At 39.7% G+C, this 18,383-nt stretch overlaps 3 protein-coding genes across 3 annotated transcripts; 2 read left to right on the top strand and 1 right to left on the bottom strand.

The window, feature by feature from the left end:
• Positions 1-597: 597 nt before the first annotated feature.
• LOC144661048 (uncharacterized) lies at positions 598-1,890 on the top strand. Its single transcript, XM_078521759.1, has one exon. The coding sequence runs from the start codon at positions 598-600 to the stop codon at positions 1,888-1,890; it is 1,293 nt and encodes a 430-aa protein (XP_078377885.1).
• Positions 1,891-5,924: 4,034 nt separating this feature from the next.
• On the top strand, positions 5,925-6,500 carry LOC144661047 (uncharacterized). Its single transcript, XM_078521758.1, has one exon. The coding sequence runs from the start codon at positions 5,925-5,927 to the stop codon at positions 6,498-6,500; it is 576 nt and encodes a 191-aa protein (XP_078377884.1).
• Positions 6,501-7,914: 1,414 nt separating this feature from the next.
• LOC144661046 (uncharacterized) lies at positions 7,915-8,841 on the bottom strand. The gene has a single exon (XM_078521756.1). The coding sequence runs from the start codon at positions 8,839-8,841 to the stop codon at positions 7,915-7,917; it is 927 nt and encodes a 308-aa protein (XP_078377882.1).
• Positions 8,842-18,383: the final 9,542 nt, after the last annotated feature.

Genomic DNA, 18,383 nt, shown 5'->3' with positions numbered 1-18,383 from the left:
CATTTTCGTACCTCAGAACGTGATCAGAATGCTGAAATGTTATCCATAATTCCATAAATAAAATCCCTTTCGAAAGAAAATTTCTGTGTTCAAGTAAAATGAAAAGCTGAGAATTTGGTCAAAATTTTTGCTGTCAGCTAAGCAATGACGCACTTTTTAACGGATAGCTGAGATCTAAGATCTGCAAAATTACTGATCATGTAGTAGTTGAGAAATTGGCTTAAATTTTATCTGTTAGCTAAGAAATCGCCGATTTAACTGATTACTGTAATCCATCTGAGTAGTAGGTGGACTACCGGGTCTGGCTCACTTTTAAATGCCAGACCCGGTGTGGGGGGGGGTGTGGGGGGTGGAGGGGGTGGGGGGTGGAGGGGGGTCTGGCCCACTTTTAGATTCCACAAAAAGTTCATTTTAGATTTTCTGGCTCATTTTTAGATTCCACAAAAATTTCATTATAGATTCCACATTTTTTAATGCGCATGTCGAAGAAAAGACATATAGATTGCTTCGACATGCGCGCCCTTAAGCATGTCGAAACATGTTGATTAAAAAACAAAAAATATTAAAGCAACAGTATAAGTAAACAAGTAAACAACGATGGCAAAATCAGCAGCAATTTTAGACTGGGGTGATAAAGGATCTTTTGATGAGAGCATCAAAGAGTATGAATTTATGGAGTATACTCCGATCACCGGTACACAACTTAATTCCACTGGAGACATTAGGATCACTGTGGAAACACAAGACATGTTTTCTCACCCGAGCGAGTCGTATCTATTAATAAGCGGACGACTAACTAAAGCTGATGGTGCAGCTTATACTAATGCAGATCGGGTTGCTCTTACGAATAATGGTGTGATGCATTTGTTTGATTCTTTTAGGTATGACTTGGGAGCAAAAGAGATTGAAACGGTCCGTTACCCAGGACAATCACTTACAATGCTTAAGGCTCTCACAGTCAGTGATGATCAATCGAGAACAGAGGGCCTCAACGAGATGTGGGCTAAAGATAGTAATACAGACGCATCACTTACAACAAATACAGGCTTTGCCACAAGACAGAGCTGGATTGTTCAATCACCTCAGGAGAAGGGTAGGTTTCAAGTTCAAATTCCACTGAAGGAGATCTTTGGCTTCGCTGAGGATTACACGAAAGTCATCTATGGGCTGAAACAGATGTTAACCCTGAAAAGAAAGGCTGACACAGATGCTATATTCAAACATGATGGTGTAGATGATGGTAAGGTTACACTCGACGAAGTGTCATGGTATCTCCCTATTGTAGAACCCAACGATAAAGAGAAGTTTGCTCTTATGAAAGAGATTGAGAATAAGACTGAGCTGCCAATCGATTACAGAATGAGGCAGGCGGATAGTATCACAGTCCCCCAGAGCACTAACTTTGAATGGAGGTTGACTATTAAGGCTGGTGCAGAGAAACCACGCTATGTGATTGTGGCTTTCCAAACAGGTAAGGAGAATGATCAAGATCAGAATCCTAGCATCTTTGATCACTGTAACGTGCAGAGCATGGCTGTATATCTAAACAACATTCAGTATCCCCGAACAGATTATGACCTTGATATCACCCAGAACAGATTTGCAAGACTCTTTGGCGATCTCTCAAAATTCAGAGCAAACTACTCTGGCGTTACACCAGAGCTTGCTCACTGTAATATCAGTCCTTCGGAGTGGAAGAGTCTTTATCCCTTCTACGTCTTTGACATAACAAAACAGAGTGAGAGACTCAAAATCTCAGTGGTTGACGTAAAAATAAAGGTTAGGTTTGCAGAGAATGTACCAGCCAACACACAGGCATATGCTTTAGTTCTGAGTGATAGAAAGTTAATGATGGAAAGCAATGGAAACAACTTCAATGTTGTTTATTAATTTTTCAAAAAAAGTTAAAAAAAAATCAAAAATATATAATAGAGAATCACTACCATGGAATATTATCGAGACGATTTAGTCAAGCAATGCAAGAGCATTGGCATCAAAGATTGCTATAAATATAAAAAACCAGAATTAATCAAGATTTGTATCAGCAATGGCTTAATTAAACCGCCACAACCGAAGCCCGAGCCAACACAAGAGCAAATCGAAGCTAAGAAATGTAGACTTCGAAAAATGCGGCAGAACCCTATACATGTTACTTTGAGGCACTTGGAAACGGGTGAGGAATGTGAGTTTCCAAGCATATACAAAGCTTCTCAGTTTAGTAAAATAAACAGTGGAATTATAAGCAAAAATAATGGCAGAGATTGTAAAGGTTATCATATTACCTTACACCCTCCTAAGGTTTCGGTTGATGAAGGTTGTGAAGAGCCATCAACCGAATCCTTAGCAGACCTCTCTGTTGAAGGCTAAAGTTGGAAGGCTAACTACACATCAAACTTTAACGACTCCTCACTTGAAACTAGTGAGGAGATTATCAGAAATCTACCAAAAAAAAAAAAATCAAAAAAAAAAATGAAATTTTTTTAAAAAATAGTTAGAGATTATCTTAGAGTTATATAATATCATAGAGTGGATAGAAGATGGAAAAGAAAACTGTCCCACAATTGAAGGCAATCGCGAAAAAACGCGGTTTTACACACTACTCAAGACTTCTAAAAGGTGATTTATTAAAACTTTTGGAGTCAGCACCACAGGAGTATGTTCATCAATCCTCCTCAAACGGTGGTACTAAACCCCCCACCCCAACACCACGACCTCGAACTAAGAAACCCCCCACCCCAACACCACGACCTCGAACTAAGAAACCCCCCACCCCAACACCACGACCTCGAACTAAGAAACCCCCCACCCCAGCACCCCGAACAGAAAAAACCTTTCAACGTGGAAGAGAAATAGTATCTAACTTCATACAAAGTGGTACAGAGTTGGTTGAATCACTTCCTAAAAAGTCATTACCAGTCTTCAACTGGGTGAGGTCAAAGGCGAACATTCTCACAAATAAGGTGAAGGATGTCAAACAATCAATCGCTGAGATGATTAACAAGAATCTATCACAATTAACAGGAAACCGCGAACCCAAACCAAACAATTCAGTAAGCATCAGTGATGATGTAAAAAAGGAAATTGATAACAGACAATTTAGGTTCGTCGAGAGCAGATCCTCATTGAAAAAGTTTGTAAAACAGTATACCATTGATGTAAGACAAAAGGGGGTTTTTACCGATCTTAAGGAATTATTGTCAGCTGTTCAACCGCTAATCATCAACCACCTACGCAAAAACAGAAACGTCAAGGCTAAAATAGTTGTCGAGTGTGTGATGTCAAAGACAGATCTCGAGACAGGAGATCAAAAGCTCGAGATCGCTTTTTTCCACGGGCTTCCTCACGCAATCTTTAAAGGTACCAACCTCACAGAAATTTATGATTTATCAGTGGATAAGATAATGGATAGTCTATCATGTTTTCAAAAAGAAGGTAGTGGTTGGGTAATAGAATCGATCGAGAATGTTACACTTCACACCATTAAGCACCAACCTCTGAGCGGATCCTCCTACATTCCACTACCACCAAAAATCAAGAATAAGAAAGCAATCATAAATATGAAGAACGAGGATAATGAATGTTTTAAATGGTGTGTTACGAGAGCGCTGAACCCAGTTGATAAGAATGCAGAAAGGATCACCAAAAAATTACGAGAGCAATCACTTGAGCTGAAATGGGAAGGAATTAAATTTCCTGTAGAGTTGAAAGATATCCATAAATTTGAGGCATTGAATGAGATAAATGTGAATGTTTTAGGCTACGATGATGAAAACAAAGTATATCCCTTGAGACCTAGTGTGTTCGGCTACTCCACAGAAATAAACCTACTCCTCATTCACAAAGACGAAAATAAACACTACTGCTTAATAAAGGATATGAGTCGTCTATTAGCATCACAGACAACAAAGAATGAGAGGAAGGAGTTTTACTGCATGAGATGTCTCAATTCATTTGGTCGGCAAGACTTGCTCGATGACCACAAAGAGTTATGCGGTCAACACGAAGGGGTGAAAGTGGTTATGCCGAAAAAGGGGTCATCAGTATCATTTGGTCATCATCATAAGAAGATAGACGTACCCTTTTATATTATTGCTGATTTCGAATCAATGATGAAGGCTTTTCACACAGCCCAACCGAATCCTGATAAGTCATACACAATGAAACAACAAAAACACAAACCAGATGGTTTCTGCTACTTTATTAAATGCACCTTTGATGATCAATATGATAAACTAGTTGAGTATAGAGCGAAATCAGTGGATGAGGACGTAGCGCAGAGATTTGTAGAGGAGCTAGAGAAGGAGGTAAAGTCGATATACACCTCACATCCGCCGAAAAGAATGATTTTCACAAATATCGATAACAATAAATTTAACGAGGCTGATAAGTGTTGGATCTGTGGTGGCGGTGGCTTTGATGAAAAGAATGTCAAAGTTCGTGACCACTGTTATTTTACCGGCAAGTTTCGTGGTGCTGCGCACAAAAGCTGCAGCTTGGAAGCGCGCGTTCCAAAGTTTACCCCAGTATATTTCCACAACCTTTCCGGCTATGATGCACATCTATTCATCAAGAACCTTGGTGTTAGTGAAGGTAAAATAGGCTGCATTCCAAACAACAAAGAGAAGTACATCAGCTTTACAAAGGAAGTTGAGGTGGATAAGTTTGTTGACAAGGAGGGCAAGGAGAGGTTGATCAAACGTGAGCTGCGCTTCCTCGATAGTGCTAAATTCATGAATTCATCTCTTGCAAATCTCGTTGCTAATTTGGGAGACTCCGACTTTGTTAACACAGGGAGATACTTTTCCCAATCAGAGCTTGAGTTGCTGAAGAGAAAGGGTGTTTACCCATATGAATGGATGGACTCGCTCGATAAAATGAATGAGACACAACTACCAAAAATCGAAGCCTTTTACTCATCATTAACGGGCGAGTCTATCACTACCGAAGACTATAAGCATGCGCAGAACGTATGGAAGACTTTCAACATGAAGACTTTCGGAGATTATCACGATCTGTACAACAAGTCTGACGTTCTTCTCCTTGCTGATGTCTTTGAAAACTTCCGTAAGGTCTGCAAAAAGAATTATGAACTCGATCCTTGTTGGTATTACACTGCGCCAGGATTAGCTTGGGATGCGTGTCTTAAATTGACGAAGATCAACCTTGAACTGTTGACAGATCCTGATATGCTTCTAATGGTAGAAAGTGGACTTCGCGGGGGAATTTCAATGATTTCTAAAAGACATGCCGAGGCTAACAATAAGTATATGAGTGAGAAGTTTGACTCATCAAAACCATCGAAGTACATCGTTTACTTAGACGCAAACAACCTCTATGGTTGGGCTATGAGTAAAAAGCTCCCAGTCGGAAACTTTGAGTGGATGAAAGAACAGGAATTGAATGAGTGGAGGAACATTGCATGTATCCTCGATGTTGATATAGAGTACCCCAAAGAGCTACATGATTTACACAACGAATATCCACTCGCCCCGGAACGGTTAGTGGTTGGAAAAGTGGAGAAGCTTATCCCAAATCTCAACAACAAAACGCGATACGTCGTTCATTCAGAGGCTCTGAAACAATATGAGAGTCTCGGTTTGAAGATAACGAAAATCCATCGAGGTATTAAATTCGAAGAGCGAGCATGGTTGAAGGAATACATCGATCTGAACACACATCTGCGTGCGAAGGCAAAGAGTGACTTTGAGAAGGACTTTTTCAAGTTAATGAACAACTCAGTCTTCGGTAAGACGATGGAGAATGTACGAAAACGCGTTGATATACATCTTGTCAATTCTGAGAAGCGAGCAACTAAGCTCACATCACGCCCAAATTTCAAACATCTCACCATCTTCAACGAGGATCTGTGTGCAATTGAGATGAAGAAGACGAAGATCGTGTACAACAAGCCTGTCTATCTCGGTATGTCTATCCTCGACCTCAGCAAGACCTTGATGTATGACTTTCACTACAATTATATGAAGAAGAAATATAATGATAAAGCCAAACTTCTCTTCACTGACACCGACTCCCTCGCTTATGAGATTGAGACTGAAGATTTCTACAAGGATATCAATGATGACGTAGAGAAGTTATTCGACACCAGCAACTATCCAAAGGATCATCCAAGCGGAATTAAGACAGGTTTGAACAAGAAGGTTGTCGGAATGTTCAAAGATGAGGCTGGTGGTAAGATAATCAAGGAATTTGTAGGTTTGAGAGCGAAGCTATATGCTTATAAGATGCATGAAGGAAAAGAGGAGAAAAAGTGCAAAGGCGTGAAGAAGAACGTTATTGCGAAAGACATCAAGTTCAACGACTATAGGAGTTGTCTCTTTGAAGGCACATCACAGTTACGAAAGATGACAGTCATACGTTCAAGGAATCATGAAGTCTTTACCGAAGAAGTGAATAAGGTTGCGCTGTCTAGCAATGATGACAAGAGAGTTATCCTTTCAGATAAAGTAAACACTCTCGCATATGGACACTACAGGCTGTAAGTTGAGGCTAGCACTAAATTTTTAAAAAATCTATTTTTTTTTAAAAAAAATGATTAAAGAAATCCAAATCTATATATAAAATATAAGAAGTTAAGTAAGGATGGATTTTAGTAAATTACCATATGAAGTAGTTGAGGCAATACTCTACAGTATCACAGAGCATTCACCTTCACTCAGAATGGTTTCATGCTCGTGGTATAACATTTTAAACTCTGCAAAACTCGACAATGTTTCATCGATAAACAAACTCGCCTTTGAAGGTCGAACGGAGTTGTTGAAGTGGATACACCAAAACTCAAAATGTTGGAATTACAAAACCTCTGATAAAGTTTTGTTTGGTGCTGCAAAAGGAGGACATAAAGATCTGTGTTTACTCGCGAGGGAATGGGGTGCCAAAAACTTTTGCAAAATGCTTTATGAGGGTGCACTTAGCGGACATAAAGATTTGTGTGTACTCGCGAAGGAGTGGAGCGCTACGGACTACGACTGGATGCTTTGTGGCGCTGCATTTGGTGGTCATAAAGATTTGTGTGTACTCGCAAAGGAGTGGGGTGCTATAAACTTTAATGAGATGCTTAATTATACCACACTCGCTGGTAATAAAGATTTGTGTTACCTTGCAAAAGAGTGGGGTGCCACAAACTTTGATGAGATGCTTTTTTATGCTGCAACAAAAGGTAATATAGATTTGTGTGTACTAGCAAAGGAGTGGGGTGCCACAGATTTTGATGAGATGCTTGAGGGTTCTACATTAGGTAGACATAATAATTATAAAGAACTGTATTTTCTTGCGAAGGAGTGGGGTGCTGGGGATTTTGATGAGGATTTTGATGAGGATTCTGATGAGGAGTTTTAGGACTAGATCTTGATAAAGAAGATTTCTTTACCGTTCGGTAAAGAAAAATAGGGTTAAGATCTACAACGTTTTGATACCGCTACCAAAAGTTATAGCTTGAGGTAGGACGGGGGTATTGATTCCTCGATTTATGATATCCTGTAGCGTTAAGATGTTACTTTTTTTAGGTTTTCCTGAACCTGCGATCAAGTTGTTTATTATCGCTTCAGGTGATACCGGCTGAGTAACCACATTCGGAACTGCCTTCAGAACCTCCTTCGCTTGAGTAACCACATTCGGCTTCGGCTTCGTTTGAGTTTTTGGCTTTGCCATTTTCTTCATAGCTTTATCAAGGAGTTGGGCTACCTTCTCATCAGCTACAGCTTGCGTTTTCTTTAGAATTGCTTTCGAGGCTTGTTCACCAGCCGTACTGACAGCTTTCTTTGCTAACTTCTTCGCAGCCTCACCGCTCGCCTTTGATGCTACCTTACCCAGTACTTTTCCAATCGAACCAAATACACCAGAACCTGCATATCTAGGATGCGTGGAGATATTTTTAGGTGGGAGATACATGTTTGTCTAATCCTTGATACTTGTAGCCATAGTTTTATAATCGTTTTTCGTGATTACACCCATCCTAAGTAATGTTTCTAAGATGGAAACTATTCGATTTCGCTCACCATTATTCCCAGCTTGATTACTCGCATAGGAGACCCTAAGCAGCTCAAGTAACTGTTTAGGGTCTGATGGGAGGAACTCAACTCCCTTGCCTTTCGGCTTTGGTGTACTCGTCATCGGCTGTTTTGATTTTGCCTTTTTACCTTTCTTATTCTTTTGCTCATTCCAAATATCCCTCAAAATATTCTTCCACTTGTCTCCAGTGTTCAACTTTGGAGCGTTTGGTTTCGTTTCCGATCGAATGGCGTTAGTGCTCTGCATTATTTCGCTGTACGGCTCGAGGTCATCCTTGTCGTAGGTTACATTAAGCTCTGGTTTCTTTGACGTTAAGAGCGACCAAAGCCCTGGTGTACCTGTATATCTCTTATCATTAATAATAAGGTCGTTTCCTTCAATATTAACCTCACTATCACCCAGATAGAACTTGCCATCGCCACCAATATTTATTCCAGTTACATTGTCATATTCTTTTTTAGCATTCTTAGACAATGATACAGAAAGGGCTTTGGTGGCAATATCACCAAGCTTAGTTACATCAAGTTCAGGAACGTCAATCGGTAAAGGGACAGCTGGGGTTGGGGTTGGGGTTGGCAGCATTTTCAAAGGTTCGAGTGAGCTCGTCACTTTTTGAAGCTCCTTCTGCAACTTCTCTCCCTCGTCTTTCTGTGCATCGATTATAGGTTTGAACAGCTTTTCTTGCTGTGTATAGATATTTTTATCTTCGAGAATCTTGTCAAACGACTGTTTTTGTATCGACCTCTTGGTGCGAAGATATTCTTGAATTATCTCGTCTCTCCGTTTCGGATCGCTTATTTTGATAAAGCTCATTGTCTTAGATCTTTGAATAAGGTTTGGAAAGTATTAAATCGTTTTTCGACTCGAATTTAAGTCGAAAACTTAAGCAATTTTCAATTGAATTTTCAATCGATTTTCAATCGAAAACCAATGATTACGTTGAGGTTGAGGTTGAAACCAAAATTTGACTTCGCCTTGAGAAAGTTCTCTTGAATAGGCTTTTTTCGATCTCCTTGATTGCGTCTTTTCGACCTTGCTCCATCCAAGCATTTTGCTGTTCAAGGTCGGATATTTTCGCCTCGGCGCGTGTCTGTACTCTTTTCTTCATTTGTTCATACTTTCGATGTAGATCGAGGCAAAGCCGGTACTGTTCATCTGATACATGACCATTGGACAATGCCTTTGATGTTTCGGCTCGAATATCTTGAAGTGTGGATTGACACAACTCCACAATCTTTGCATGCTTTTTGTTTTTGACTGAAGTCTTCCTAAAAACATACTTTGCTAAGAGAGTACCACACCCAAAAGCTAAGCCAGTCGATTGAATAGCAACCGCTATCGGCGTTCCCACTATTGTTGTCAACACCGCAAGTCCAGCTGCTGTTGCACCCACTGCTAAGGTTGTGCAAGAATGATCGACAACGTGTGCTGCACTCATAAATTTCTTATACCGCTTCACTAGAGCTTCACGCTCAGTTTTTTCTTTCTCAAGCTCAGATATCATTTGATTTATGCTATGCAGCCGTGTTGCATGAGCAATAGGATAACTTCCAGGGGTAGGTGAAGGAGGTGGTGCTGATGGTGTTGCCTCTCGTAATCGTTGACCTAATTCAATATAATTTTCTGCTTGCATCTCATGTGAATACTCCATTCTTTCTATTATAAAAGAAAAGTTTTTAGATCTTTTCACAACATCAATATACAAAGTGGTGTGCCTTTTTGAATTAATACGTTTAAGTTACGCGTTGATTGAGTGTTTGTATCTGGAAAGACACCTACCGAAACGATGATATCATCACAGCTCTCAGCAATGACAGAGTTGATCAGACCGAGACGACGATACCTTAACTCCTGCGGTAGTGATATGGTGAGTGATTTTTGAGTTATGTTTGCTCCTATGCCTAGAGCAAGCATCTTTGGATCACAGGTCATTTTCATGTCTTTTTGCGCATAAACAATGATTTTATTACCATCCCGAATGGGTGGATGTTCGAGAGTAGTGTGTGGAATTACTTTTGTCAAACCCAGTTGAAGGATATTGCTTTTTTGCTGTTTAGTAATAAATTTGTGCACAGGCATGATCTAATATAAGGATTAATAAATATATCTTTATATATAAAAAATTATGGCACAGCAAATAGATGTTGATGGGTTGGTACTCCCCAACAAACCACTTACCAACGTAGAATTAATCAATGCTTGTGACAAGCTTGAAATACCTATAAGAGGTGTATTCATGCGTGACAATCTTCCAAAACGTTCAAGGAAGAATGAATGCGGTATCATCAATCTCGACAAAACTCTTGGAAGTGGAACGCATTGGGTCTGTTATCTGAAGGATGGTAAAACAAAGCTCTATTTTGATAGCTTTGGTCTGCAACCACCGCTGGAATTGCGGAAGTATCTTGGTAAAGGTGTTATGTACTCAACATATGAGATTCAGTCGCCTGAACAAGTAATCTGTGGACACCTTTGTTTACATGTGTTAAATAGGTGTAAAAATGATGTAAGTGTAAAGACGTTTCACAGTGTTACTTCCAACTTATTTTAGAGTTAATTTAAAATAACATAATCATAAAATAACATAATTACAATGCCTGTTAACAAATTTGGTGTTACAACCGATAGATTTGGGAATCCTATTGGAGTGTTAGTGTCTAGCTCACAGAGTGGTGGTGGTGGTGGTGGTGGTGGTGGTGTTTCTCAGAGCTATGTTGACACTAATTTTATGCGTAAAGACGGCTCGAGTAGCTTTACCGGTGATGTGAGCATGAATGGTCACAAAATCGAGAACCTTCAATCACCAGCACCTGGTGATCCAGATGGTACTGCAGCCACGAAAGGCTATGTTGATCAATCAATTGCAGATGAGACTACAAGTATTTTTCAAACAGCGAGTCAAACTTACCTCTCAAAGGTAGCTGGAGGATCTGTTGGTGGAGCTATTGCAATGAATGGAAATAATATCACTGGTTTACCATCAACCCCCTCGTTAACCTCTTCAGCAACATCAAGGGCGTATGTTGACAATCAAACTGCTGTCACACTACAAAGTGTTAACAACACGTTTTTGAGAAAGGATGGAGCTAATGCAATGACAGGTAATCTCAATGCGGATAGCTTTCGAATAACAAACCTACCCCTTCCTCAAGCTGATGGTGATGCGATTAATACAACATACGCTGATGGTCGGTATCTGAAGCTTGACGGCACCGGGGTGATGACTGGTCAGCTTAATATGGGTTTTCAAACCATAGAAAATGTGCAACCCCCCACTACGGATAATCAACCTGCTACAAAAAAATATGTCGATGAAGAGATTGTTAAAAGTATGACGCTAAATAGTAATTTTTTTGCTAAGCTGAGTAGCGAGGTTGAGGTTTCCTCGAGTGCACCTTATACACGCATCGCACCTTGGGGTGTCGTCCGAACAGAAGGTGATAATGCAACGGTCACTTCTTTTGATCTTACGAGTGATTCGTTATCAATCAACGGTCAAGCTACGATAACAATTACGACTACATATCGTTTGCCTTCCAGTGCCTTTTCACCGAAACTCGATTGCATATTCTCTTTATCTCGTCAGTCTGATGGGGCAAGTGTGATAGAGAATAGAATTGAGAACCAGACGGCGGGAACATATACATTTACCGTGTCGCATAAGAAGGAAACCGATGGAACTGATACGTTCAATTATGGAGTACTAACGAGCAATCGGAAGTTCTTCGTTGAAACCTCAACTTCAGTTGAAGTTTTTGGAAGTGGTGGATCATTTATCAAAACATCTGAGTTTGAATTAACCGAGGAACAATTAGAGAGTGGTTCTCTACCGCTAGGTAATGGCTCGGTAACGTTACAAGATTCTCCAGAAGGGAAAAATAAGATCGTTTTAACGATATATTCTCCAACGCAAGGTTTGATGCAGTTCGCTGTGTATCCGTTATTGCTTGATGTTGCGATAACCGATTGGGTTTTCAACGTAGGAGGTCCTATTACAGTTAACGGTGTGAATCATAAAGTTGTCACATTCGTACCAGGTGGCGACTTTCAAATAATAAGTATTGCTGGAAGATAATTTTCGGAAAAAAATCAAAAAAAGTAATAAAGATTATCTTGAAGATGAATATATATATCACAGAAATGAACTCTACATCACTTTGTGACAACAACCTTGATACCAATGAAGACGTTTTTGTCTCTCTCGAAACCGACTTTGACTGGAGTAAGGTTGTTGTTGAAGAACCCAAATCTTACTCATTCACCCAAGGAAATAATACCATCGAATGGACTACCTCAGATGTGTACATTCCCGGTCCAAATGGAACAAAACTCCCCATCTACGTTGAGCTATCTCCCCAAAAAATCTGGGGCTTTGATGGTATTTGGGGCATGGATGTGAATTTGGAGGACCGCGACTTGAGCAACATTGCGGGTTTACAAATTGTCTATCCTCTAAATTCACCAACGACTGTTGACAACCCCACAAAGTCTGAGAGAGCAACTAAACATGCTTTCGATCAGATGTGGAATATTACTGTCGCTGCCATGAAGCGTTTTTGCAGTGTGTCCAAGCGTAAGGTTCCCGCACCAGCGTATAGTGCTTACGCTACAGCTAAAACTGATGAAGATTGGACGTACGCTGTTAAGCCGGTTTACAGCTATTCTTACTACAAAGACTCATCAACAAATAAAAAGTTTGTTAACAAGTCAAGGCCAGAGAGAATGTTCATCAAATTTGATACCAAAGGTACGGGTTCCGCAATGCGTTGCAAAACTGAGATTTACGGCCCAGGTGATAAACCTATATCCCCTTTCAAGTATTTGCATAGTTCAAACAGTAATGTTTGTGGTATTGCCCATCCTGTTGTACGTTGGGATGGTATCTATTGGGGTTCACATGGGCAGAGCAGCTATGGAGCATCTGTGCGTCTTCGCGTATCGGAGATGAATTTCTCCCCTATGACAGATGGTGTGGTGGCTCATCGTCGTATGCTTACCCCTCAACAAAGCAACTTTTGATGGATGAAAAATTGAAAAAAAATCAAAAAAAGTAATAAAGATTATTTTTTATAATTATAGAAAGATGGCATCGCTTTTAGAACAAACACTTATATTTGCATTTATTTATAGAGATTGGTACCTACCACGCTACAAACTCCAGGATAATAGCTACGCACGGATTGACTTTCGTTCAAAGTGGTCTTTATATGAAAAATACCTACGTGAAACAGGTCTCGAAGACAAACTTGAACTTGATGATAAATGTATCATTCGTAATGAATGGTTTGATGCAAACAAAACCGATCCCTATACCATCAACTTTAACTATCGTCACCTACTACCTATATAAACTAATCCCTAAACCGAGCTTTTTTTCTTTTCATGCTGCGTGAAAAGAAAATGATAATCAGTTTATTCCCAAATTTTTACAAAAGAATATTGAGCAGTGGTATGTTCTTGAATGGACTGTCTTTACCGAGGAGAAGGCCTTTACCCACCTTCCGTAACTGATAAGTTCCTGGAGGATTCAAGTATAATCCATCACCTTCCATAACTCCTAGCGAACCTCCACTCGAGGGTGTAGGTGAAAGATATAGTCCTCGACCGTCTGTTTCAATTTGACACATACATCCACCCTTTTTGAGATACAACCCCGCACCATCATGACCTGAACCACCAAATAGGGCATTTACACCTTGGTTTGCTAACCCAGTCAACGCGCCAACTCCTAAGGCCTTACCTACTGCAGGTAAAGCTCTAGCTGCTACTGGTAAAAGCATCCTTGCCAAGGCTGCAAGGAATCCACCCTCTACTTTTGCGTTAGCCTCCACCTGCGCCTTGCTCAACTTGAGGGTGACTCCCTTACCTTCCTGATGTGCTTTACCAATCTTATTCAATTGAGTCTTCGTAAGTGCGAGAACGTCTTTGCCTTCCAAATCACCATGACTCAATTTAATAGAAACACCTTGCTTATGATCTATTGCGGATTTGATCTTGTCTTTTTGTCCATCGGAAATGGATACACCATACTTCTGATATCTTGACATATTTAATACTAAATTATGTGTAGATTATTTTAGACTATTTTTTTTTTCATTGATCTACAACTCTTTTATGTGTAGCCTTATCGTAATATTTTCTCCACGAAGATTTAATAACTTATCATTTTGATCAGTGATTCGAACACGCATGTTAGCAATCTGCTTACGATTCATTCGTAAATACACAAGGTTTCTTGGTACCTCGATGATTTTAAAGCCAGGACCAACATTTGGAAAGAATGAATAGATGATTGGTTTGGGTGTTCCACTAACGTATGAACCTTCAACAACGTCTACGTTGATTAAGATTGAATTAACAGGGATGATCTGTACTGGATTGGTGCTTTCATTTGTCTGTGTATTGTATGTAGTTGCCTCAAAACCTAGCAGCTCTCTTAGACTATCATCTGGTGTAAAATCAACGACGTACCCACTAGAGAGCTCCATGATCACTTTCAACGTGTTCTCGTTTGGATAGATATTGACGTACGGTGTGTCATTAACTGTGTCAAAATGACCGTTTAACTTCATCTTTTGAAAGATCACATTGTTAAGATCCGTTATCTCATAGCTTCCCGTATCAATCTCAATCTCATAATAATTCAACCCATTGTCTGGCGAGTAGCGGAATCTATTGTTAACTCCCTCCTCCACGTTGGGGAAGCTATAGTATGTCTCAAGATTAACTAACGCGATTGAGTACTCTCTATCATCATCTAGTTTGAGAGGAGGGTTAAAATTTGTCATGAAATTTGAGCTATCTCCCGTCAAGAGTACCTGAGTCTCCTGCTTTGGGCTTGTATTCTTAACAAGTCTTTTGAGTAAAACCTTTACTTGTTCTTGTTCCATTCTTCTACTTGTTACTCAACGTAATATTTTTAATTCAAAAATGAAGACTCACTCTGTGATATACCTCTTTGGAATATAAAAATCATCAAAGTTAATCCTATACCTTCCACTCTCAGGTGGGGAAGATAGATCGATTGTGAGAAAGGTATGACTCCCCCTCCAAGCAGAACGACAGAGGCTCCGAAACTCCTCTTTCTCCATATCTTCCGACACGTGATCATTATATATATGATTTATGTTCTTGAGGTCCTGTGGAAATAGGATAAATAAATTTGCGTTCTCACGAATCGTTTGTCGTGGGAGCTTGAAGTAGTTCTGTGATAGGTATATACAGTCAACGTTTGAGTGTCGTCCTCTTGTGTAGTAGTCCTCGATTTTGTTCTGCTTGGAGAGTATGAGATCGTCAAATATTAGTAAGTTCTTGTCATCTTTAGAGAGATCTCTTGGATCGGGAACGTCTTCAGCCTCCTCAAAGTACTCAACTTTTATATCACTCTTGATTGGTAACTGTTTTGCCATTCCATCTATTACATCATCCACATCACATTCATCATTCTTCACAATCTCTTCATTCATCGCAAAGATGTTAAGAATGCATTGCTTCGGTAAACCCCCCTCAAAGGATTTCTTGATAATTTTGTACTCTGGTTGAAATAAACTCTTCCCGAAAACAAAAAGCTTGTTATAATCGAGATAACTGGGTGTGAGAAGAAGATTCAACAGTAGTGTCGTTTTACCACATCCGCTCTTACCTACAACAACACACCTTATCGACTTTGGTAGTAGTGGGTGGTTGCACCTTAAATTCTTTGAATTATGCCAAGATATATTTCGTATGTCCATTTCTTATTTATATTAAATAAAAAGATTCATATACTATAAATAAGTTACTATGTATTGCGTAAAGTGTAAAGATAAAACGTCGACAAAAAATCTTACAGAGGCAACATCGAAGAATGGGAGACCAATGCTGAGAGGAATATGTGAAGTGTGTGGAATAAAGAAGTGCACATTCATATCAAAGCCAAAGAGTGGTGGCGCTATTGACGTACACAAACTAATTGGAAAATTACCGAAACCGAAATATGGTTGGACACCTCCTGGTTACAAGTATATGGGACCTTATAACCCGCTAGACAAACAACTACAATACGATCCAGCTACAGGTGAGGTTCTAAAGTGGAATGTAAAACCAAAAAACAAAGTGGATGAGATTGCAGCGCATCATGATATCTGTTATGACATGGGAAAAAACAAGGGAGAATGTGACAGACAAATGGTAAAGTCGCTTGACTCTATCCCTTATCGAGACATGCCGAAGTGGGGAATGGTTGCTAGAACGATAATCAACAATAAGCAAAAGCTCGGTTTAGGGATAAAAAAAGCGTGAGGTGGACTGATAAATTAGCTGACGAGTTACATAAACCTGTTTATAGAAGCTTTCCTAAAAGACGTGTTTACACATACGGTGTTGACAAGATATGGGCTGCTGATTTAGTCGATATGACTGCGTTTTCTAAATTTAACAAAGGCATTAAATACCTATTAATGGTGATTGACGTGTTTTCAAAGTATGGTTGGATTACCGTAAAATTCCGGTTATAAGCCCCCCCGCTTATAAGCCCCCCCGGTTATAGGCCCATTAACCTGGAAACAAAAAAATACATCCGGTTATAAGCCCCCCCGGATATAAGCCCCCCTCTACCGGATGACAGTACTGAACAGGGCTAAATGATGCTTTTTTGTGCGTTTTTAACTTAAAAACGTATTTCGATCAACACTCCCGAGGCTCGTTTCGAAACGTTTTTTTCCTTCCGCTTATAAGCCCTCCCGAATATAAGCCCCTCCGCATATAAGCCCACCCAAAAACCCTTACGAAGTTGTATAAGCCCAGGGCTTATAACCGGAATTCTACGGTATACCATTGAAAAGTAAGACAGGTATTGAAGTCGCTAATGCGCTAAAGCAAATATTTAAACACCGGAAGCCTGATAAGATGTGGGTGGACAAAGGAAAAGAATTCTACAATAAGCATGTACAGGCTCTTGTTGAGCTTTACTCTACCGAAAACGAAGAAAAGTCCTGCGTTGTAGAAAGATGGAATCGAACAATGAAAGAGAGGATGTGGAAATATTTTTCAGCTAATTCAACCCATAAATACATTGATGTGTTAGATGATATGGTGAGTGAATATAATAACAATGTCCATTCATCAATTAAGATGACACCTACGGAGGCGAGTCTAAAAAAGAATGAGCATATCGTTTATAAAAATCTTTATGATAAGGAAAGCGACGGTCCAATTCACTTTAAATTTAACGTAGGTGATAGAGTGAGGATTGTAAAAAAGAAAAAGACTTTTGAGAAGGGATATACTCCGCGGTGGACTGAAGAGGTATTTACGATTTCACAACAACAACATACCAGACCGCCTACGTATAAAATACAGGATTGCAATGGCGAAGTTATTCAAGGCACGTTTTACGAACAAGAGATTCAAAAAACAACACAGGACATATATAGAATTGAGAAGGTAATAAAAAGAAGAGGTAATAAAGTATTCGTGAAATGGAGGGGCTATTCTGATGAGTTTAATTCCTGGGTTGATAAGAATGAGCTTATAGATTTATGAGTCGTTTCGGCTAATATCAAGCCTCATCAGAACGCCTAGCTTAGCAGACGTTTACGACTCCTAAAGGAGAAGGAGAAGTGAAGCGAATAACATGGAGCGCACGCTCGGCGTGTGTTCATAGTTAAAATATATACATAACAAGATACATGTTATGTAACTCAGATCTCCGATCTTCTCTCAATCTTCACTCATACAATCCGCTAGCATTCGCCCGCGCATCCTTTCAAGTTCTTCTGCGTTTCTGTTCAGCTGGTATTCAAGAAACGATGTCTTCGAGACCCAATATGCTAGAGATTCTTTCGCTTTGTTCCACTGCTTCAACATCTTCTCTCTCTCTGATTTCTTGTTGTTCCATGATCTCCTGAGGTCTTCTTTCGGTAATGAATCTTTTACGATAACGCTTTGAAGAAACTCCGCTACTGTTTGCATTGGTTTATGTGGTGGTACTTGTTTCGCTGAACAGGCTGAGATTAAATCGGTATCGTCAAACTGCATATCTTGCTCCATGTTATTCGCTTCACTTCTGACCACATTTCACAACAACGCAAAGTCTTATGAGTCTTATGACGTCAGCAAGCATACCAAATATCCCTAGCAACTTGCATCGCTTAACGTCAACACAAAATTTATTTTTGGATTGCATGGTTGATAGGGATGAAAGGAATGTTTTTTTAATCAACATGTTTCGACATGCTTAAGGGCGCGCATGTCGAAGCAATCTATATGTCTTTTCTTCGACATGCGCATTAAAAAATGTGGAATCTATAATGAAATTTTTGTGGAATCTAAAAATGAGCCAGAAAATCTAAAATGAACTTTTTGTGGAATCTAAA

This window comes from Oculina patagonica, chromosome 7, assembly GCF_052425735.1.
Source record: "Oculina patagonica isolate OP01 chromosome 7, crgOcupat, whole genome shotgun sequence".
In the NCBI taxonomy this organism is placed as follows: domain Eukaryota; kingdom Metazoa; phylum Cnidaria; class Anthozoa; order Scleractinia; family Oculinidae; genus Oculina; species Oculina patagonica.
Note: the sequence above shows the minus strand (reverse complement) of the source record. Positions and strands in the feature narration are given on the sequence as shown.